Source organism: Ornithorhynchus anatinus, chromosome X1 (genome assembly GCF_004115215.2).
Source record: "Ornithorhynchus anatinus isolate Pmale09 chromosome X1, mOrnAna1.pri.v4, whole genome shotgun sequence".
Classification (NCBI taxonomy): Eukaryota; Metazoa; Chordata; class Mammalia; order Monotremata; family Ornithorhynchidae; genus Ornithorhynchus; species Ornithorhynchus anatinus.
This window is the reverse complement of record NC_041749.1, coordinates 87,104,611-87,128,764: the sequence shown is the minus strand read 5'-3', so window position 1 is coordinate 87,128,764 and position 24,154 is coordinate 87,104,611. Positions and strand designations below refer to the sequence as shown.

General features: G+C 45.6%; 1 protein-coding gene across 2 annotated transcripts in view; it reads right to left on the bottom strand.

The window, feature by feature from the left end:
* Window positions 1–1,401: 1,401 nt before the first annotated feature.
* SHISA5 (shisa family member 5) overlaps window positions 1,402–24,154 on the bottom strand; it is a 108,789-nt gene continuing 86,036 nt past the window's right edge. For both annotated transcript variants that reach the window (XM_029050412.2, XM_029050413.2), the window contains 3 exons: window positions 10,084–10,199; window positions 5,066–5,296; window positions 1,402–4,294 (listed from right to left, as the gene is read on the bottom strand). In XM_029050412.2, coding sequence (XP_028906245.1) covers window positions 4,215–4,294; window positions 5,066–5,296; window positions 10,084–10,199 — 427 coding nt within the window. In that variant the 3' untranslated portion in view covers window positions 1,402–4,214. The remainder of the gene's footprint in view (window positions 4,295–5,065; window positions 5,297–10,083; window positions 10,200–24,154) is intronic.

Genomic DNA, 24,154 nt, shown 5'->3' with positions numbered 1-24,154 from the left:
TCCAGCATTCCCAAGCAATTGGGATAGGTCACCCAGGTTCTGCTGAGGACCCAAACATGGAGTCGGAATTGAGGTGAGAGGGTGGCCAGGCAATACGAGCACTCGGGTCCAGCTCCCAGGTCAGATAATCATATAATCAAAGCCCAAATCACTGCTGGCAGCTATGGGCTCCCTCTTCATCAATGTCAACAGTCCAAGAATTCAGTGGGCACTCACAATGGCTACTGGAGGCCATGAGTGGTGAAGGAAAGGACCTCATGACATCCTAAGCTGAAAGTAAAAAACTAAAACAAAACCATCTGCTGCCCTCCTTCCCTCTTTTTTACTGCCCCACCACCTCCACCCACCAGAGGCAAGTGGACTTCCAGGGATGGGTTGGAGACGGCTCGTGGTGGCAAAGGCCACAGTGGCAAGGTGGAGGGAGGAGAGTGGTAGCCAGCCGGCCACTGAAGTCAATGGGCCAGAAGCCCAGGGCCAAAGGACAGAGTAGAGTGGGAGAGGCTGTGCTGGGACCGCTGGCGACTAAAAGGATGGCAGACAGTAGGGGCCGGGGCAGAGTCAGGACCAGGTGACATAACCCCTCTGGGCCCTCCCTCCAGAATGCTCATTTGGGGATTTTATTCATTTTTTTTTTTACACTGGAGCCAAGTTCAGATGGGTTCCACTTTACATCCAGACCTGATGACATCCCACAATTCTTTTCCTGCCTCTAACTACTCCAGGGAGCTGGAATCAATTTTTCTCTTAACCAAGGCAAGGGCAATTACTGTTTTTGCTACCCTCATCTCCGTCGCTTTCCACCTTCCTTCCATGATATCCATCTTTTTTGAAGGGAATGGAAATTCTTTGAGAATTAAGGACTGGATTTGTCTACATCCAGTGTGGCACTAAGAACCCAGGTCTCACCCTGGTTAGATTCAATATGTGTTTAGGCCCAACAGAGTCAGTCGCTCTCTCTCCCCCCGCCCCCACCCTCCCCCCCAACCCTTTCCCCCCACCCTCACATCAGTTGTCTCTGTATGCTGACTCTGTACATATGTAATGGCTGGCAACATAGCCACCAAGTTCAACTGGGACCATGAACCACCCTGGACCCAGGAGGCCCAAATAGGTGGGAGGGGAGAGGGGGCACTAAGATTTGAACATTTTAAACGTTTCACGTTACCGACCTCGGCTATATGCAAACCAGGACAGAAATCTTGTCTACTGCCATCCCGGGTGAGAGATGAGAGAAATCTTTAATGCTGCTAAGCAGCTCTGAGCACAGGAACCGTAGCTCTTAAAGCAGAAGCCTTGGAAAAATCAAAACCCCTCTGGCCCTGGGGGAATGAGACTCTTGAAATACCCAATATGCCTGTTATGCCTGTGACATGGATAAGAAGTCAAAAGCAGTACGCCACCTTTTCAAATATTTGCATTTATTAAAAATAGGAGCACAGTTGTACAGACACAATAGTTTTTTTCCTCAAAAACTACTAAAGCCAACAAGTTACAAAGCAGAGATGTCACAAATGAAGAGGGAACAGGGGCGAGGCGGTAAATACCGGACCCTTTCGGGCCAGTTGGCTGTTTGTCAGGCAGCTACAGGTAAAGGCACTTCCGTCGTTTTTAAGCCAAATCCCAACTTTTACATGACTAACGTCTTAACCCCGTAAGCTCCTCTGGCTGGAAGTTTGTTGCCTGGGTTGCCAAGCAACCCTCTAGAAAGATCTGGGCCTCCCAGTCACCTCTAGCACTCCCTAGTGAGCTAGCCAGAAGTAGGAATGAGCAGTTGAGGTGGTGGGCAACAGGGAGGGACAAGGGGCTCAAAGATCTGCCCCCAGCCCAGGAGCACTTCGGTCAACTCGGCTTTCTCTGGTGGCATGGCCGTTCATACCACCAGGGACGCTTGGCGGAGAGGGGAAACGCTAGCTACTTGAGAACGTGTGAGGGGCCGCTAGGCCTTAGAAACACTGTACTGGGAAAAGAGAAGGAAGTTTGGCCGCTTCCAGGGGTGCTATTCAACACTGCTGGCAGGCATAAACGGTCCCTTTTACTAGGAGGCACTAGTTACACCTGCTTCAATAAAGATGCTCTCTTTTGACAGAAACAGATCATTCCCAAGTGGCACTTAGGTAAGTGGTACACCTCCTCTTTCAGCCCTGCTGTGGGGGATTCTTGTTCTGCCCTCACAGGGAGAGAATCAAAGGGATCTAGCGTATCCTTCTTGCCCACTACCGGATCAAAACCTTTCCCCGGGGCTCAGACTCATTTCTATTTGGCTTTTCACTGTCATTCGGCATGCAGAGACAAACAGGCCACAAGGGAGGATAAATCGCAGAGGCTATATTCAGATTTTCTCTTCATATGGAATTCAGCATCTCTTGAGAAACCATTAATATTGTGAAATACAGGAGGACAATAATGGCTACAAATTTCTAGCTTAAAGCACGTGAGAGAGATCACGAATATGGGCTGAAAACTCCGAAGTCTATAAATGTCAGTGTTAGCGGAAACAGCATACATTACAAAATGTTAAGGAAATCTGCAAGAAGTTTATAAAAGTTTCTGACTGAAGAATCATTTCTGCAAATAAAGGTGAGGTAAGTATAAAACTGAAACATCATCTGTGATTAAATAACCAGAACAACAACCGTCCAAAATGAGAATCTTCAAGTGAAACCTTGCAGGAGGAAATAATTTATTTCTATTTTTCAGTTATCTGCAATGGCTAAAAATATTAAAACTGGTCCACTCAAATTTTCTGAGTGAATGGAACTACTCAAATTTGAATCTCAGAAAGCGAGTCTAAGACTTAAAAAGAAAATGAACTGCAGGGAAGAGAAAAAAAATACACACTATCATCTAGCTACAATTTACTATCAGCAATGGATTTTTTTGGTTTTTTTTGTTTGTTTACTTAAAATGAGATCTATGCATGTGTGAGAATGCAGGGCAACTGCCATTCCCAGCACTGCTAGTGCCCCTGGGTCTCCTTGCTATCTCTTTTGGCACTGAATTAAAAAAAAATATGTGTATGTGTATATATATATATATATATATATATATATATATATATATATAGTGATCACCATTTGACAGAAGTTGCAGACTCTCTACTAAGATTCCATTTGTGATATCATACATCATATAATAGGACACTGTTGTGGAAAGGACTTAATGCTCTCTACTGAACTCTGAATGACACATAAGGAAACCAACTTCTGTCAGTGGACTGAATAAAGCCACAGTCAACGCTTCAAAAATGCTTCACTGAGGATATCCCTATGGAATTTTTCCAGCATCAGAAAAGAAAAAAACAGATCTACCCCAAATCCATGCAGATACTGTAGCTGTGATGTAAACAAAAATTCCATCAGGGCTTTTCATTCTTTTTTTTTTTTAATTAAAGAGAGGGTTTCTACTGTTTTGTGTTGTTTTTGTTCCTTTGGCTTTTTCCCCCTCCCAGCAACAGCTCTGGATTGAAGAAAAATAAATCCACAACAAAACCAATTAATTGAAAGACAAAATCTTCCAAACTCCTGACAGGGTCATTAGTTGAATTTGGGACTCCCATTTTGAAATTTTGAGTTCCTGGCCCCAAGTACAAAAAATCTTTGGAAATGTACAATTTTCCAAACTAAAATAGTAAGCTGAATAATTTGAGGGTTTACTACCTAGATGGAGGGTGTTAATTCCCCAACAGGAAGAATCACCAAGTTAATTAACAAGATGATCATCTTGATTGTATCACTTGAAAACAAAGACTTCATGTTACAAATTGATATTTTTTAATCACCTGCCATTTCTTGTACATTTTTAGAGAAAAGTTAAAAGTCCCCAGAGGGGAAGCCTGATGATGGCAAATGCAATTTCCCTCTTTCCCCTCTTTGCCGCACAAGGCCTGTCGCCTGCCTCATTTCAGAAATCTTTGTCCTTTCTCCCTTACTGCAATTTGGAAAAAAAGTCCTTCACTGAATTTTTTGAGGTATCAATAAACAATTTCAAGTGAGAGATATTTTTCTGATGTGTTTTGTTTCAAAAAGCTACTCATTCAACTGTCTTCTTTTTTACTGAGACAAAAACCAGCTGCTGCCTCTTGGAAAGCCAGAATTGAACATAATGCCATCTACATCTATCAGGTGTAACAACACACAAAGAGGTACAGTGGAAAGTCTGCTCCAGAGGTGGAGAGAGAGATTGAGAGCGAGAAAGAGGAAGAGAGAGAAATCCACTCAGTAGGAGGGCTTCTGAGAGTCCATGTAGGCAGGATTGTAGGGAGGCTGGCTGACTGGGTAGGGAGCTCCAGCCCCAGCTGAAAAACAACAGAACAGAGAGTAGCACGGAATGCTGTGGCACCACAGGAATGTTTTTCAACCCATTCTTGAATTTGAACCCAACTGTCCACAGCTCTGAGGCTGTAATTTCAAATTAACAACAACCCTTAATTCCCTTCATTTATCATTCTCATACTAGGAGCCTAGACTGTAGAAATCAAACCCACTATCCCCTTCCCCAACACAGATATCTTTGTTGAAATACTCCAGTGCAGAGAAGGATGGGATACCCCGATTTTCTGGGCCAGCAGCTACGTAAGGGCATCGGCTCCACAGGGATACCGGTTACTCGTGCAATGCTGGACCAGTCTCCCTGAAGCCACGGGGGCAGCTACAAGACTATACTCCCTTCTGGACTAGTGAGGGCCTGGCTGGAGGGTAGAGAATCCTGACGAGGGGAGGGGAAGGGGTTTAGGGAGGCTCATCTTCCCCTAGAGCTCAGGAAACTATGGAATCAGACCCCAGGTTTATGGGAGCTCCAAAGATACGCTCTACACTCACTCGAGGAGTGAGCATCTATATGTTGAGGAAGACAAGGGGTAAAAACGCATCCGCCTTTTTCCACAGACCCTAAGCTCCTTATGGGCGGAGAACGTGTCTTCCAGCTCTGTTAAGCCATCCTCTCCCAAGCGCCGGGCATGGTGCTCTGCACATGGTAAGCGCTCCATTGATACCATCGACAGACTGACTGAAAACTCGAAAGTGGAGTGGATCTGTTGCCTTTGGGCATTTCCAGCCCAGGAACTTACCGGCCACGGTCTCGTGGTAGGCTGGGGGCCCAGACGGTTGCGCTGCCGGATACGGTGGAGGGTACTGGGTTGGGTAGGGTGCGACTGGCATTCCCGGTTGTCCGAGTCCCGGCTGGACGGGTATGGGATGGTACCCCTGATAGGCTGCTACGGGGTATCCCGGGGGGACACCTGGTTGCTGAGGGTAAGGCGAGTGGACCACCGTGGTAGCAGTGGTGGTAGTCACAACAGCTGCAAATGCAGAGATACATACATGACTGTAGCAAAATTTCAGTCGAAACAAAATGAAGAGGTGCAGTGGGACGGGCAGGACTTTTCCAACGGCTCCTCTCATTTATCAGTCTGTCTGGAACCTTGGCAGCTTTTTCCTCAACTCCTGGCCAGATTTCCCCAGATTTCTCCATCAGCCAGATGGGTGACAGCTAAACAACCTCCCTCGTCTCCATTGTCTCTACGATTCAGACAGGCTGATGATATACTACTTTCCTCCCTGGCTCAGTGGAACAGCCCAGACTCTGCCAGGCTCCTCCCTATCTCTCCTCTCCCAGCAGCTACTAACCACTGCTGCCTGCTTCTGATGGTACTAGCAAGCTGGTTAGGAAAACAAGTTTCTATTTCTCTGTGACAACTCCAGGAGTTACTGGATCATGTCACCCCCCTCCCATACCATCATCAGCTCACTCCCTGCCCTCCCCCATTCCGGAGCCTGAACGGCAGAGGCTCACGTGGAGTTGTGGTTCTCCTTTACTGAATGAACTGAGGAGAGCCAAGCCCCACCTCGTCTACCACCACCCTCTAGGGATCAGGCACCATCCGTGTCCGTGATGAGGTGACTCCATAGGAGCACCTGGGTCGATTGCCATCTTTGTTTCACAGTTTAAAATTAGTGAGAAACAGCGTGGCCTAGCGGATAAAGAATGGGCCTGGGAGTCGGAGGACCTGAGTTTTTAATCCCAGCTCTGCCACGTGTCTGCTGTGTGACCTTGGCCAAGTCAGTTCACTCTCTGGGCCTCAGATTCATTCCTACTCCCTCCTACTTAGACCGTGAGTCCCATGTGAGCACTTAGAACAGTGTTTGTCACATAGTAAGCGATCAACAAGAACCATAATAGTAATAATGATAATACGGAAAGACAGACTATTACTGTCTTTATCAAAACTGCGGAAGTATTTTTTATCCCCAGGGACAAAAAAATAAAAGCCGGCCCCCTATTTTCTCGTGGTTTTCGGTCCTAACGACGTTCAGGACCGAGGCTCCACCGTCGTTCTCGATGGGAGACCGCCTTCTTCGATTCCATCATCGTGGGGCAGCCACCTGGGAGAATGGGGCTCGCCCAGGGTTAGTGTCAGGGTCCCAGGGTACTGCCACAGAGATCATTACTCCTAGAGAGAGCTAGGTGCAGACCCTGAGTGACACTGTGGTCCTTTGGGGTCCATTATTGAGCCACAGTCATAATTTATTTGAGCAGAGCTGCCCCCCTGGGCTACAGACTATCCTTGCCACCCACAGTGAATTCCCAAGGTTCCTTTGGGTGAGCACCCTTGGCCTGCACCAAGACAGCTCTAAAATTAACTGAAATACACCAAGGTGTGGAAGAAAGAAAACATACATATTTTTCCCAAGTTTTACATTTCAAAACCCGGGTGGATCTTATTGTCTAATAAGTAGAGTAACCTGAAAGGTGAAAGGGTTCCAGGATGTTTACCCAACCCTGTCCTCCACCTCCAACCTCTACTCACTCTATCCAAAAGCCCTACTTTTCCATTTCCCATTTTAACAAAATACAATAGTCCACCCACTTAGGGATTTCACAGCTCACATTCAAATCAAAACCACCTAAAAAACAAACCAACAGCCAAGAAACATTCCTAGATTTCTGAGCAGTTTCATTTTTGGAAAAATTCAAAACTTGGAACTCCAGAATAAAAGCCAAATAGAGTCACTGGCAGAGGAGGCCAGTTCTCTCTCTAAGAGATAAATCATTCCGGATACCTGACCCGAGAACCGCAGTTGTAGCGCCGACAAGACTTACTTGAACATAATAGTACAGTACCTTGGATTTGAATGACATATTTCTTCCTAAGAACCTCAAATACTGTCCACTTAATGATCGCTTTTGCCCTACAGCTTCCCTATGAGGAAGGGTGGGACAGTTAGTGCAACCCATTTTACAGATGGGGAAATTGAAGCCCAGAAAGGCTAAGTGATTTGCCTGAGTTCACACAATCAGGCAACGTCAGGCCTAGAATTAGATCCCAGGTTCTGGATTATCAGCCCAATTCCAAGATCCTTCCAAACCTCGATCCTTTCAATCCTCCTTCCGGTTCAAGCCATCCAAAGCAAGCTAACTAGGAATAAAATGATTTTTTAACGTTCCAAGGAAGGGCAAGGATTAAGAGCTTCAATTCTTGTAAAGCCATGATGTACATGGAGTTTTCATCTGATTTCAGAAGTGACAGGAGGGGCCTCTTGTGGTTCTGTTGGCAGGACAGGATAAGAGCAGCACTTAAGCCTAAGCCTCAAGCGTTTTCTTCCAAGCCACCCAGAAAGTGGCACTGAGCAACACTTCAGTACCCAGATACTTGGTGGTTTAAAGTGTTAAAGAGGACACAACTTTTTTTTTTTAAACTCCAGAGTATTCTAGAAAGAAAGAAAGGTCACAGAATCATGCAGGACTACTTATCAGGAAAATCCTGGTGGGGGCAGGGGTAGAGACAGGAGATAGGGAGAATGTGGGAGGAGGGGAAGGATTTGAAGAGTGGAAACTCCTTGACTTTCATCTGCCACGCCTCTCTAAACCGGTTCTTCCACGTGGCTACTTGCTTGCTGGGAGCTTGGAAAAGGCAAGTAACTGCTCAGAGCCAGACATGGGCCACAGGAGCCCACACCAGCAAGACTTGTTCACTGAGGTTTTCCCAGAATCCCAGTGGGCCAGTCTGGCTAATCCCTTCTAATGGGTGGAAAGGATGGGGGGTTCAGGATTTGCTGGAGCAGTAATTCCATTCCTGAACCCCTTCCTCCTCCATCACGCCAGACTGGGCTCAGGCCTTCTAATTTCTGGGATCTCACACCAGAAGATCTTGCTCTGATCATCAGCCCCCAAAGATTGGTGACCCAAGTGACCACTTGCTTTACCCGTTCCTACTCTGAATCCTAAATAATGATAATAATAATAATAATACTTGTGGTATTTGTTAAGCACTTACTATGTGCCAGGCACTATACTAAGCGCTAGGGTAGACACAAGGTAATTGGGTTGGATACAGTCCCTGTCCCACAAAGGGCTCATAGTCTTAATCTTTACAGATGAAGTAACTGAGGCACAGAAAAATGAAGTGACTTGCCCAAGGTCACCGACAAGTGCAGAACTAGTATTAGAACCCAGGTCCTTTTGACTACCAGGACTGTGCTCTATCCACAAGACCACATTGCTTCTCCACATTGCTTACCACGACTAATTCTATTGTGAATCTCCTGAGAGATTGTTGCCTAGTGAAACAGCATGAGACTGGGAGTCAAGAGACCCAGGTTCTAGTCCTGCACTCGGCCACTGGCCTTCTGTGTGATCCAGGGCAAATCACTTAACTTCTTTGGTCCTCGGAGGCCTCTTCTGTAAAATGGAGATAAAACAGATTGTGAGCTCTGTGTGGGACAGGAACAGTTTCCAATCAGAAAACCTTGTAGCTACCCCAAAACTGGGCATATACTACTAAGAATGCTCACTACATGCCATACTTATTACTGTACTTCAGCATCAAAGTAAAACTCTAGAGCTACTAGAAATCAAAGACACCCTTCCTTCCTGACAGAAAGAGGCATCAGCGTCATTCTGGGGCACTGGAGTCTGTCAGGAGAAGCTCAGGGACAGACATGCATCTATGTTGCACTAAGCAGTCATTCATTCACTTAGCCATCTTTCCATTCTCTCGTTGAAATTGGTTCTAACTGGTTCCTCATAACTGTAAAGAATTTTGCACCTGCCCATTTAGGTAAGCTCCCTGAGAGCTGGGGCCCTATTTCTTTTTTCACTTTTATTATCCTCTCCCCAGTGCTTTGCAGCCATAAATACTACTGATTGATTACAGGGCTCTACTTCCCGACATTATCGATCAACTTTAAAATCTGGGATATGCATTGAAATATGTGAAAATAGAGTAAAACCATATTTGTTCATTATTTAATGCTCCCTTCTTCCCTCCCTTTTCCTACAAAGGAGGAGGAGGATTCAAAGGGGAAGAGAGTTGGGGCCTGAAAGGGGACAGAGAATGAAGTGGAGTGGTCAGCAGATGGCATACAGAATTGCAGTGCTGTTACTACTGAAATTAGATTCCATGTTTCTGCACTGTGGCTGAATAATGAAAAGAAAGAAAAAAACGGAGAAGAGTTGTTTCTTTATGACAAACAAAAGCAACCTGGCTGGATGTGGAAATGGTGACTCCTTTACTTCTCCAGAGTAGACTCAGGCCTTGGAGGCAGAGAGGAACCAGGCCCAGGAGGACTTTTTTTTAAAAAAAAATTTAAAAAATCATTTAAGCACTTACTATGTGCCAGGCACTATACTAAGCGTTGGGGTAGATACAAGTTAATCAGGTTGGACACAGTCCATGTCACACATGGGGCTCATAGTCTTAATCCCCATTTTACAGATGAGGTAACTGGGACACAGAGAAGTTAAGTGATTTGCCCAAGGTCACACAGCAGACAAGTGCCAAGCCGGGATTAGAACCCGGGTCCTTCTGACCTCCAGGCCCATGCTCTGTCCACTAGACTAACACTGTTTCTCAGTCATGAGACCCTTTGCATAGGTGTTTGGGGATCTTTTGTCCATATTTCTATTGGAACATTTCTCCCCATCCTTAGCTGAGAAGAAAAATCTCCACTTCCAAAATCAGTCTTCTAAGGAGGTGAGATAAAAGGATACTCTTTCTTTCTGAATACTTTGCCAGTGAAACTCTAGACTGCAATGGGCAGGAGTCCAAAAGAAAGGAAAATGGAAAGAGTTAACCGAAATACTCACGGGGTGGTCTTCGACACATCTTATACAAACAGCAGCAGGAGCATGTGAAGCAAAGGATGATTGTGGCGACAAACACCACAAACAGCGTCACGCCTACCGCAATAAACGTCCCAAAACTGAAAGCAGGAAAGAATGAAATGAAAAATATGTTTACATTTTCACAGAACCATAATTGCATATTGCTCAAAGGTATTCTAAACACTTCATCACTTTTTCACCCAGAAAAGCTTCATTCACATGAGGAAACAGATGTCCATGATTCAATAGGTTAATCCATGTGCTTAGAACAGAGCTCTGCACATAGTAAGGACTCACTAAATACCACTGATGGGTCTAGAGTTCAAAGAACTAAAGATGTTCCTTAGATTTCATTGTAATTTGATCTTTCATATTCAAAGGGGTATATAAGTGACAGAAGTCAACATTGAATTGGGCAGGAAGGACTGTGAACTAATATTCGTTCAGTTGATTATTCAGGGGACAATCTATCCTACTTTCTGGGGGCCCAAATCACTGCTTTTTAGCACCTGCACCACAGAGGAGGTAAGGGTAGAATGAGAAGACAAAATTCATATTCATCCATTTCAGACTTTGCCTCAATCTTCCATCCATCCCATCGACACACTCAACTGCCTCAACTGCTGAGCACTTGTGGACTGTAGAGTTCATTCTGTTTATCTGCCAGTCTATCAGTCATGCTTCCACCGCCCAGTCACTGCCAGATCAGTTGTGCAATATTTAACCCACCTACTGATTCTTGTAGTTAGGATCCTGAATTCACCTTCGCAGTGTGGTTAGAATCGGAATGCTTCATTTGTGAATTCTCTCAAATAGCTGTGCTTTAGGGGCAAGCTGGAGTTTGCCTTGTGGTGACATTGGGACATCATGATGTCCTCCACCCATTCCACAGTGGAGGAAATCGGGGTAAATCTGGTCTGCTGGCCACGTGGTCACCAGCTCTGCCTGGACCAGAGGAACCCTCCTGGCCTGGGGGGCAACATGCCCTGGGGAAGGAGGAAAGCCCCAGCCGCTACTATTGCCCACCTCATGGATTTCCTGGGTGGCACGGATTTCCAAGAGGAGGGAAGGGAACCACACTATTTTGGAGCAAAGTATAAGTCCCGACTCCCACCTTACTTTTGGAGAGTCCCTGATTATCTTGAATAAATGAAAATTGGTTGTTTTAACTCCTATCCATGGATTTACAATCTAATTAAGTGATTGGGTTACTTTGGCAATTGACAAAAGTTATGCTTCAATTTAGTTTCCTCTCAGCATCCTACCATATAGACCACAATAGCCCAAAGCTACACCTGTGAACCTGACCTCATCAGCACAGATCTAGGATGGAAGGAGACAAAAAGACTATCACCTGTGCAGGTGGAGCCTTCCACTTCCAAAACCTGCCTTCTGGGCTGACAGAGGATTTGAATTGCCCAAACTGAAAAAATTGGCACCTTTCCAGGGCATACATTTTCTTTAACTAAAAGTTACTTGGATTTTTACACTCTATTTAAAACCCAACATATTAAGCCATTACCCAGCCCCACAAAAGCACTGGTTGGTTTTGGTCAGAAACAATGAACCATTTCACCCAGATCCTTATATCTGCCCTCTTTTGTGAAGCCTTTGAATCTTTCAACATTCCTAACTGATGCGCTGATCTTTCCAAAGCTTCAATGCCTAAGCTGTCTGCCATGAGAAGAAATTTAGTCATGCAAACTGCACTTTCTTTCCAGGGAAAAGAACTTAAACTGGGAGCCCTGTTTGGGAAAGAGATTGTGTTGCTCTAATTTTTTTGTAGCTACTCCAGTGCTTAGCAACTACTATCATTATTATTATGGCATTTGTTATACATTTACTATGTGTCAAGCACTGTTGTAAGCACTGGGGTAGATACAAGTTAATCAGGTCGGACACGGTCCTTGTCCCACATGGGGTTCACAGTCTAAGGAGGAAGAACAGGTATTGGCTCCCCATTTTACAGTTAAGGAAACTGAGGCATAGAGAAATTAAGTGACTTGTCCAAGGTCACACAGCAGGCACGCAATGGGGCCGGGATTGGAACCCAGGTCCTCTGACTCCCAGACCTGTGCTCTTCCCACTAGGTTACACTACTTCACCGGTACAGTGCTTGGCATGGAGTGCTTAACAAATGTCACAATTACTCGTTTTATTAGTCTTATAAAAAGCCAATGCAACAAAGTAGCATCTATGGTAAAAAGCTGGCAATATAAGCCAAAGGTAGAAAAGGGCCAACTAAGCAACAAAATGTATTCGGCTCTCTGTAACCACCTCTGGTCAAATTTAGGTTAAATAATCAGCTTCTCTAATACACTCTCTACTCAAGTCTCGCCAAAGCATTGCAGAAATGGATCCACCCAATTCCCTCTCTGCAGGCTCCTCTGAACTCCATATCCTCCAAAGCTTTATCAGCATCGCCAGGCTACGGCTCAACTACAAATATTTCAGACGTGATAAAAATTCTGTTTGTCACAGGAACCAAGCATGAAATACCATGTTCTTTCCCCAGGCTAAAAGTTTGTGCTATGACAGAGAATTGCAGTGATGCCACTGGTTGTTGGAGGCTGCTCTGACAGAGGATGAGAGTGGGTATGTCTGAGGAAAAGCAGACTGCCTTTTGTCTCAGAAGACAACCAAGAGATGAGTGTTAATGCATACCACGGTGTAAGGTTCCCAAACTCAGCACCGTGCACCTGGATAGTGCAGCGCCCTTTATACACTTGGATAAACTGAGGAGGCCAGCCCAGAGTTCTGGGAAAGAGTGGGTTGGTAGGATCAAAGAGGAGTTGGGGCCTGTCAGAAAAATGACAACCCAATCTCTTGCTGGCAGGGCTACAAGAGAAAGGCCCAGGACCACCAACACTGGGTGAAGACAATGCCAGTGTAGTACGCAGTCACCACTCAGTCAGTAGGGACCAGCCCTCAGGTCAAGACACTTGGACTGGGATACTGAGCTGGCTATAGGGCAGGCTGGGGAATCAATCAGTGGTATTTATTGAATGCCTGTGTGCAGAGCACGGTACTAAACGCTTGGGAGAGTACAATACAACAGAGTTGGTAGACCCGATCCCTGCCCACAAGGAGTTTACAGTTTAAAGGGGGAGATGGGACATTAAAATAAACTGCAGATAGGGGAAATGGCCGGGTATACGGATATCCATTCATTCAATTGTATTTATTGAGCACTTACTGTGTGCAGAGTACTGTACTAAGTGCTTGGGAGAATACAACAATAAGCAGACACATTCCCTGCCCATAAATGCTGTGGGTGGGATGAATATCAAGTGATTAAAGGGTACAGATCCAAGTGGATAGGCGATGGAGAGGGGAGGGCAGATAGGTGAAATGAGGGCTTACTCGGAAAACCTTTTGGAGGAGATGTAATTTTAGGAGGGTTTTGAAGGTGGGGAGAGTGGTGGTCTGTCAGATATGAAAGGGGAGGGAGTTCCAGGTCCACGGGTGGCCCGTGAGCAAGGAGTTGGTAGCAAGCTAGACAAGATCGAAGCACAGTAAGTAGGTTGGCATTACATAGAACCCTGAGGGTGGGGGAGGTGGGGGTGGGGTGGGTGTGTGTGTGTAGGGGTGGGGGGTGTGTGCCTTTGAGCTTAATGTGAAGCCTGTAGCTCCATGAAACATGGGTCCCCACTGGAAAGCACACAAACTTCATCTGTGACAACTGTCTGCTAAATGAGAGTATTAGGGATGGCCATTGGTTGGGGGGTCCAATTCTCTCAGGGCATTTCCTAACCAATAAAAGATGATGATTCTGATTTTGGAGTCTTTGCTGAAGCACTAGCACTAGAAAACCACTCCATACAACTGGCAAAACCAGGCACGACCGTGAGGTCTCTTGCTAGATATGCTCTTTCCAGAAGCCCTACGGCATCAGAGAGGAATGCCTGGATCTTGCTGGTTCCATTATCACTAGGCACCTGCCTCCCGAACAGCCTCCCTGGCAGTATCCTCAAGAACATGGACACACCCAAGGGAGGGAGAGAAAGGGAAGTGGGGTCACTCATATGGAAGAGACAGGGGCCAAAGTTGAGGGAGGTCAGCTACTTCCTTGGCACAGTAAAGGGATTCTAGAAATCAACGGTAATTCTAGTGGGCCCCGTCACCATAGGGGATGTCCTTGAAGGGAAGGAGAAAAGGAGGCTAGAGGAAGCCCCTCGAACCGGCATAGAAAAACCCACCAGAGGGAGGAAAGAAAGAGATGTCCAATGGTGGAAATGGTAAGAGAGATTCCTCAACTGAGCAATTATGGAATTAACCTGGTCTTGGTATTAATCTTCTGATATCTTGAGGTATAAAGTGATCACATTTCACTCTGTGGCCTAGGCTGTTTCTTAGACCTTTGAACAAAGTATAGCAAAATAAGTACCTCACTTCTCTCCTTCTACAACTCAGCCTGCACACTTCGCTCCTCTAGTGCTAACCTCGTCACTGTGCCTCACTCTCACCCGTCTTGCCGCCCACACCTAGCCCACATCCTGCCTTTGGCCTAGAACACCCACCTTCCTCAAATCCGACAATTACTCCCCCATCTTCAAAGCCTTATTGAAGCCACATCTCCAAGAGCCCTTTCCAGACTGTCCCACTTTTCCTCATCTCCCATTCCCTTCTGTGTCACCCTGACTTGCTTCCTTTGCTCTTCCCCCATCCCAGCCCCATAGCACTTATGTACTTATCTGTAATTTTATTTATTTGTACTGGTGTCTGTCTCCCCCACATCCCCTCCCCCCAAGACTGTCAGTTCATTGTGGGCATGGAACGGCACTGTTTATTGTTGCATTGTACTTCCCCAAGTGCTCAGTACAGTGCTCTGCACACAGTAAGCGCTCAATAAACATGATTGAATGAATGAGTACATGTATGCAAAAGCACTTAACCCATTGCAGGTGTTCAATAAATCAACAAATTCTCTAACACAACCCGGAAGTTGGTTATCAGAAACTACTGAACGTATGGCGGGAGTTTCTGACCAAACATCCTGCCACTCTTCTGAGGAACAGAAAAGGAGAGATCCAACCTGGAGGAACTAGTCCCACTCCCATGCCCCTCAATGGTGGCATTTCTCACCAGCCCTACTACTTCTCTTCCCCCAGTTTCACCAGAATGAACTCTCTCCGGCCATCAACCCTTCTGTAGCAGCTTCCCCCACCCAGTGCCACCCCACCACCCCACCCTTCATCTGATAGGATTTTAGACAAGAATGAGTTAAAAAAAAAACACCCCAGCAGCAAAAACAAAAAACATATAGTACTTGTACTATCTCCACATGCACACTCATTTTACTCTAAATATACCCTGGCATATTTAGTAACTAGAGTCATTATATTGAATTGTAGTTGCATTAAAGCCACTTGGAATCTATGTATATATGGAAAAATAAAGATGGAATTCCATACATTGAAGTATTGTGTGATCATATGAACTTTGGGAAGCAGAGTGGCCTAGTGGAAAAGAGCCCGGGCCTGGGAGTCAGAAAACCTGGGTTCTAATCCCGGCTCCGCGACTTACCTGCTGTGTGACCTTGGGGAAGTCACTTCATATCTCTGAGCCTCAATTCCCTCAACTGCAAAATGGGGATGCAATACCTGTGATCCTTCCTACTTAGCAGTTGACCCCATGTGGGACTTTAATCTATTCCAGTGCTTAGTGCCGTGCCTGTCACATAGTAAGTGCTTAACAAGTCCACTATTATGTTGAGGAGAGAGATTTTAAGTGCAGGAAGGGTGGGGAAGCAGAATGAACACTTCCTATGGTTTTCATAAGATGAATAAACTTGGATGATTACAGTTGTCTATTTTCAGCTCACCCTTTACAATACATATCTACTAGCCAATGTAATTGATAGGTGGCCCCATTTAACTGTTTCTCTCTGAGCGGTTTTCAAACGGTCCCATTTTATGAAGAGGAAACTGGGAAGGCCTTACTCATAGGGGCAGGAGGAGAAAAGAGGAAGACAAGGAAAAGGAAAGGAAGGTGGGAAAGGAAGGTGGCCATTTCCTGCCATGCCATTTCCCCCACCGCCATCCTAGGGGTTTCTCTTGCCCTCTGGCTGGGCCAGATGATCCTCTCACCCTTAGCCCTAAAGCCCCTTGAGGAAGAGCTACCTATAGACCCTCTTCCACCAGGTCTGCCCGGACAGCCTGAGAGATCCTTCGGGGGCTGGGGCTCTGGACTTGCTGTAGCAGCTCTTTAAAGCCCAGGGGGCCGCAGTCGCCATGCCGCTTCCTGGCCCAGAGCCGCCAGTCGTTACCATCACCAGAGCAGCAGCAGCAGCTCCAGCTCAGCTGATCTGTCTCAGGCTGGAGTTACTGTCACTTGTCCAGTGGTCTGGCGGCTTTGGGCAGGGAAGTGACACAAAGACTGGGCAGCCCCAACGGTGGCGTAAACCAACACCATAATGGCTCTGGAGCCTTGACCCCTGCCTTGACTCTAGAGGATCCCCCAGGCTGTCTGGGTGGCCGGGGTGCGAGAAGGAGACATATCTCGTTTCCTGGTGAGAGCAAGAGGAAACCCAACTGATGCAGGGGAACCAGATCAGAGGTCCTGGCCTAAGAGAAAGGGGTAAAAGGGAGCTCCACTACTGGCTCTTTTCTGGCTCCATTCCAAGGGGTTGGACAGGCTAACTATGGCTATCTGCCCTGCCAAAAAAAGCGGTGGGGGTGAAATCAATGCCCCCCATCCCCCCGGCCTCTGCTTTTTTGCCAATCCCAGAGGGATGTCATCTCCCCCAACATCCCCATGGAGTTGGTGCCTCTGCTACTACATATGAGAAGCTTGTGGAACTACACCACCCATACACGAAAACACCGAACCACCTGAAAGCAACGCCTACAACCGCTCCGGGTCCCACTCAGGCCCATTTCCCATTTAGCCTGGTTGCAGACGCGGTCCAGGGGTTCCACTCGGGCATGCTGAGCACAGGCCGGATCGGGTCCATGCAGGGCTCTAATCCCCACAACTCCCCTTAGGGAGACCGTGATCAACTCTGTCCTTGCCCCATGAGCCCATAAAATCCTGACTCTCTTAATAACCAGAAGCCCCTTGCACAGAAGGAACTGAGAATTAATGGCGCTCTTCCCCTGTCTCGCCCAACGCCAAAACATTTTAGGCACCAGGCTTAATAAGTAACAGCTTGCTAATTAATAGCTCACATTTACTGCTTAGACAAGGCCCAATCAGAGATTTCCTGGCCTAGGGCATGCCAATTCCCAGAAGTCTGTTCCTTGCTTGCATCAATCACACTTCAACTATTCAGATCTGGATTTGCTTCTTCCTCAGGTGCTTCTCCTAATCAAAACATCAAGTATTTGTACTGCCAATCACCTTTGGTTTTTATAGGTACTCTGTTTCTCCAAATGGGAAAACACTTTCCTCCTATTTGTTTCAGACAAACCTTCCAAACCTTGAAAGGGGCTAGAAAACAAGATGCTTGGTACTAGGAATGATTGTTCACACTAAAAGACTCTCAGGCTGACCTAACACCCAAGCCATCATTTACATTCCAAGATCATATTGTTTTCCTTTGAGTACAGTGTGTCTGTCTGTCTGTCTCTCTCTCTCTCTCTCTCACTCACACACACACACACACACACACACACACACAACACCACCCCCGCCCCAAGAAAGGGAGGTGGGGGCATGTCTAACAATATCAGGGGGTGCAGTTGAAAATCTCTACTTGGGATCATTCTTGCAAGACGTTACAAAGGAATCTTGAGACTATAAGAGGAGTCTCATTTTGACACACTTTCATACAATTGTATGCTAATAATAGCCATTGGGTAAGTGGGTTAAAATATGCAGTTCAATTAGCATTCCAACTTGTCCAAACTTTTTTCTAAGTAACTGCTCCTTAATAACTTGTAAGCAATCTGGCATGGGATACTATCAAAGTTGGTAAGGGGGTTATTTTGGAAAACACTACAGAATGGCAAGTTCAACAATCGTAAATAGCACTAATGATGGAGATTCAAGGCTTAGGAAGAGCTGATTTCATATGGTTAAACCCATCTCTAATCATGCAGCAAAAACCATGAATAATCTTTTCTGCCCTAATGCTTATGGTTAAATTGGAATAACGTGTCAAATTTCCAGTGTAGAGACTATTTTATATAGGGTTCTCTGCATTTGAAGGTGATACCACTGACAGTGAAGTTTACAGATGGTTCTGAGCACATACAAAGCCTAGCCCTAGTTGTGCTGACATTTAATTGCTTGTAATGCTTAGCACTGTTTTTTTGTTTCTACTGTAGTCTCACAATCCTCTTGAATAAAGAACATTATTTTCAACCCTACCTCATATTTTTAGTAGCACAGAGTGCTTCTTAACACTTGAATTTCCAAGCCAATGAGCTGAGAAATGGTGGGGAGTCGCACTTCATAGATTTTTAATGCCTTTTAACCACTGAAACGGAAGAAAACCTTATGGATTTTAGGCCTACAAAAGGTTTACTGTCCCTGAAAAATAAGGGAGATATTAGCAATATCTGACACTTCTCAACAGTGCATCTTGACGAACTGTTGATTTAAGCAACATTAAAGATTACAAACCACACATTTAAGCCCATTTAAGATTTCCTACATCTTCCCCCTCATATGAAAAACAAACAAACCTTTCTGCCATTATAGCAAATTAAAAGCAGAGAACATCTGCAGACCTATAATTATGGAGATAATGTAACATTATTACTTAGAATCAGTTCACTCTGCTGCACTTCTGAATTGTCCAAACATGCTTCACTTGCAGAGACTATAACTATGAGTTTCGCTTAATTAGCATTGGTAGCCTATGCCCCTGCTTTTAACACAATTAATTCATTTCCACAAATGGAGTCTTGCAAATCCTGCACCTGTGGATGTGTAATAAATAATGGATTGTAGAGTCCTCAGGGGGAGGTCTGTGTCTCTTCTGTAACCTCCTCAGTGCCTATCTCCCTGAACCTCGCATCATGATTTAAACTGTTTAAATTTCTTATTCTCTTACCTGCTGTTGGAAGTCGGCTTGCTATCTATCTTTCTAACCTTCTTCCCCGGTAATAGCTTCAAGCAATCTACCTCTGAGCAGGTTGTCAAAATGGATTCTGTCATGGACTTCCTTTTTTAAAATTGACATGCATCATCAGCGCTTAGAACCGTGCTTGCCAAACAGTAATTATTATCATCAAAAATATTTCTTTAGTACCCATGGGTGAGGCGCGCTAGATGCGGCTAGCTCTAGCCCTTAACATAGTTGGTATCGGGAGTCACCCAAAGCCAAGGAAAAGTGAAAGGGAGTCAAAGCACACTGAGGCGGTGATGAGGTGAGGGTGGAAACTGAGGGAAGGGGCACATATTGAGCACCCAAAGAGCAGCATAAGCAGCAGAGGAATAAAGGCGTGCTGGATTTCCCAGTGGTTACTTGTCCTAAACCACATTGATCACAAACACCCAGTCTAAACTTGTTGGCCCAGACACATGCATATGTGACCATATTTGGGAAGGGCAAACAATAGCCATTGGAAAAGAAGTTAATGGAATCCATGCGTATCTCATTCTAAAAACAGCTCATACATTAGTCAGGTAAAGAAGAGGATTGAATACTAAAACTTTGAGAGGGGGACAACTTCTAATGATGAGTGGGGCTTTTGGAGCTGGCGGGGGAGCAGATAGAGCTCCGGAAACAGAAAAGAGACAGAGATCCAGAAGAGTGAGACCAAGACAAAGAAAGAGACCAAGCCAGATTTCACTTACCCATCTTTCTCCTGGATTGAAGGAGAGGAGACCAAGCCAGAACTGGAGTTGCTGGGGGTGGGGAGGCCATCCATGGCTCTTGGAGAAGTGTCCCCCACCATGACCCCTGGGCAAAGAAGTAGCTCAAAGGGCTCCCACAGCAGACCATGGCTCCCACCTGGGAAAGAATCCTGCCCCACTGCAGCAAGTTGCAAGAAGCAGCCCGCTCCAAAACATGGCCAAGGGCAGGCTCAAGACTAGAGTCCTAGAGATCCCTGCCTTGCCACAGAAAGGAGGATGAAGGAAAAAAAAATCCAGGTCGATCGAGGGCTTAGTTTAAATGGAGCCAACATTTTGCAGGTCCATCTTTAGCCAGATTCTATTCATTCCAATAATGGTACAGATTGAGTACCTGAATGCAAATCACTGCACTAAGTGCTTGGCAAAATATGACAAAAGCAAATCCCACATTATCAGCACTCAAGGAACTTACAATTGAACACAGGAGACAAAAGTGGAAGCAGGAGGAAGAATAAAGATATGACAGAGAGAAGCATGAATACATTAGGATGAAATAGTTGAATAAATAATTGAATATAAGATACACACGTAGAGTAGTGCTAAGCTTTAATAAAAACCCTCTTAGGTGCTAAGGAGGGAGGGTGTTGGGTTGATATGACTGGGTGTTTGTAAAATAATCAGGAAGAGCATCCTTTTTTTTTTTTTTAATATGGCATGTTAAGCACTTACTATGTGTCAGGCACTGTACGAAGTGCTGGGATAGATGAAAGCTAAGCGGGTTGGACACAGTCCATATCCCACATGGGGCTCATAGTCTTAATCCCCATTTTACAGATGAGGTAACTGGGGCACAGAGAAGTTAAGTGACTTGCCCAAGTTAAGTGTTAAGTGCTAAAGCAGGGGAGGGGGTGTGTTTTGGGTTGATACGATTGGGGTGTTGTGAAATAATCAGGAAGAACTTCCTGAAGAAAGTGGGATTTTTAGGAGGGCTTTGAAGCGGGGGAGAGCTGTGATCTGGTGGATTTGGTGCAGGGAAGGAATCCCAGGCCAGGGAAACAGTGTGACAGATGGGCGGGAGGCAGGAAAGTCGAGATGAAAAGAGTGAAGTAGTCAGGAGGGGCAAAGAGTACAGGTTGGGCAATGTAAGTGAGGTGAGCCAATAAGTGAAATGTGGACAGGGTGAGTCAAGGTAGCTTCAGCTGTCCACCCTACCCAATAGCTGTAGGCAGTCCCAATGTGGTGGGCACAAAGAACTGTTATCTTCCCTGAGCCCCCAGTTGATGCCTATGGTATTTGGTCACAACCCAACTTTAGGTTGAACTGGGGTAGATGGGCTGTTTTGGCTGTGAGATGGCATAAGGGGAAGCAGTATGGCAAAGTGGACAGACCATGGGCCTGGTCAATAAATAAGACTGAATGAATGAAATCAATCTACACAGAGGAATCGATTGCAACACTGACCTTCTGGGGGCACTCTTACCCCTTCCAATCAGCTTCTCCATGGTATTCATCACATCCCTATTATGTGGACATTTACTTTAGAAAAGATGTGGACATTACAAAAGTGTGATCCTACTAGGGATACCTGCAGATATATGATTCAGATGTTCATTGGGGGCTAAATTTCCTTAAGCACTTTTGGTAGTCACCCCTCCCCCAGATTCATCTGTAACTGATTCAAATTTCTGTCTCCCACTCTAGACTGTAAGCTCCTTGTGGACAGGGAATGTGCCTACCTAGTCCTTTTGTATTGTGCTCTCCCAAATGCTTAGTATAGACAGTGCTCTGCACACAGTAAGTGATCAATAAGTACCACTGATTGATTTGGGGAAAAGCCCACCACTCCTTATCTGGTCACTTCAGGCAACTACAGCCCTGAAATAGAGGAGAGGGCATGATTGATGGCTTTTGGTTCAGAAACACAAACCACTTGCTGTGGCCCTGGTGTTCTATTTTCACAACCCAAGGTTCCTGGTAAGATGCCGCAGCACTAAGTGGGCATGGTGCAGGTAAACAAAGGTACGTATTTTTTCCACAGCTCAGGGATGAAGAGCCCCCAGCCAAAAGTCACACATCCACATCCCTCACTGACTGCTTCAGCCTGGCCTACCTTCCTGCTGCTCGGTCCAAAATGGGCCACGGACCATGCTGGGCCCATTCGGGGCTTTGGGCTAACCACCACATGAGCCCCGTCAGCCTGGAGTAGATGATGACAAGGGCACTTTTGATTCAGTTCAAGTACTTAAGCCTCTTCTTTGCATAACCTTCTGGCCAGCTAATTTTGGCTACTCCTATGGGTGGGCTAACTAGACCTGAGTCTTTTACCATCTACTCTTGCCTACTTTTTCATGACTTTCACATCACCCTTCAAGAAACAATCTATCCTCATCTTCCTGCTCCATACCTGAGAACTCCTTTTTATAAATCATTCAATATAGCCTGTCCCCTGGAATAATTTTAAAATCTCAAATTGAGAGATGAAGCACTGACATAAAGTCCCCTTACCCACTAATTTTTTTCTAGAAAACCTTAATGTGGACTCTAAAAACTGTCTTTGATAATACATACCACCCTTCAAAAGTAATTGATAGCATATGCGGCCCAAACATGAATGGGGCTGACTTAAAAAAAAAAAAAAATCAACTTGGCAGGGGAGAATCCTGACAGTCACTCTTGACGCTTTGCTGCTGTTCAGAAGACATCTCAATGCCATCCATGACCACGGATAAACTAAACACCACACTTGCTCACCTGCAAACTACTTGCTCACCTGCAAACTACCATTTTCTGATCGAGGATCGAGGAATGATCAAGATGGAGAAATGCCATTTTAAGACTATTTCCCTTGCTGATAAAACTCAGCTGCATGATGTAAATGGGGTTTCACCACTCCATAGACCGGAAAACTGAATCAGTAAGAAGGCTGAGTGGCTCTACAAATGCCGGTGTTTTCTGCAGGGCAGTTAGCTTACACTTGGGTTCTGAAAGAGTTTGTTCATCCTCTGTAGGCAAACACCATATTTACACAGGGACGGGGCAGATGGGGCACTGAGACTGTTGGAAGAAAACTGCTACACTATATCAATCCAAAGAATTATTATTAGAATTACCTATTTAAAAAAAACAAAAAACTAACACTACCTCAGATAAGGATGCAGTTAATATTAACTGGTCACATCAGAAAACTTGAGTCTCCTGTATCAAGGGATTGATGTCTACAGGGAGTCCCTGAACTTTCTACAAGATTAATTCCGGAAAACCGCATCTCAAGTCAAAATGTAAATTGGAACCAATTTTCTCAAAGGAACCGTGTTAACAAATGAGGGATAGGCTCCTGAATCAAGGTTGGATACCCTATTTTTACTAAAGTTACCTAGAATTATGTACTCATTTACAGATGAATAATATTGCTACGTTCATGTTGATATTATCCCTAGTGATGATACCGATATAAATCACATAAAAATATAGTTCAATGCTCTACTTCCCTACCAATGATCTAAAAGCATAGACAAATTTCAAACAGACAGGAAATGTATACAATATTCTGTAAGTTCTTGTTAATGAACCCTGAAACCCTGAAAATGGAGCTGCTGAAAATCGCCCAGCTTACCCAAGCTTGTCTATCCCTTTAAGGCAAGCAGAAGAGATAAAGAGGTTAAACACCTGTCGAGTGAAGGTGTGTTTTCGTTGAGAAATCCCTTCAAACCCAGACCAGGGGAGGCATAAAGGAAAATATGAGGCAAAGCTCCATTTTGCCCCTACAGAGCTGCAAAACCTCAGGGGGTGTGGGGAGGAGAGGAATGGGCAGTCAGGGCAGGGGTTGAGCCTGGAGTGGGCTGTGGAGGGGGAAGGATGAGGAGGGGGCTGCAGGGTAACCCCAGCAGCAGGAAAGGGTTGGGAGAGGCCTAAACTATAACTCCCATAGTGGAGGCTGCTGCTATTGTCCATAAGCAGCTGCAGGGCGGGAAGGGAAGGAGAGGGAAGAGAGGCGTCTCCAATGGCCCCCTCCCCCTTCCTGCCCCATCCAGTCCTGGCCATCCCTCCGGCTTGGTGGCCCCAAAGGATGGGGGCCACAGGCTAAGGGGGCTGGCAACAGGCACACTGAGCACAGGTAGGGAGTGGGGGGGACCAGAAAAATGGGGTAGGGGTTACGTAATACTTACCTAACCGGCTTGTTGTCAGAAAGTCAGATCCCATGTCGTAAACCTGCAACAGGGTGTAAATTCAGATATGTCGGAAGCGCCATTCGTCGTCACTCGGACTTCCTGTACTAATAAGCAGGAATTTACAAGCACTCTGCCCG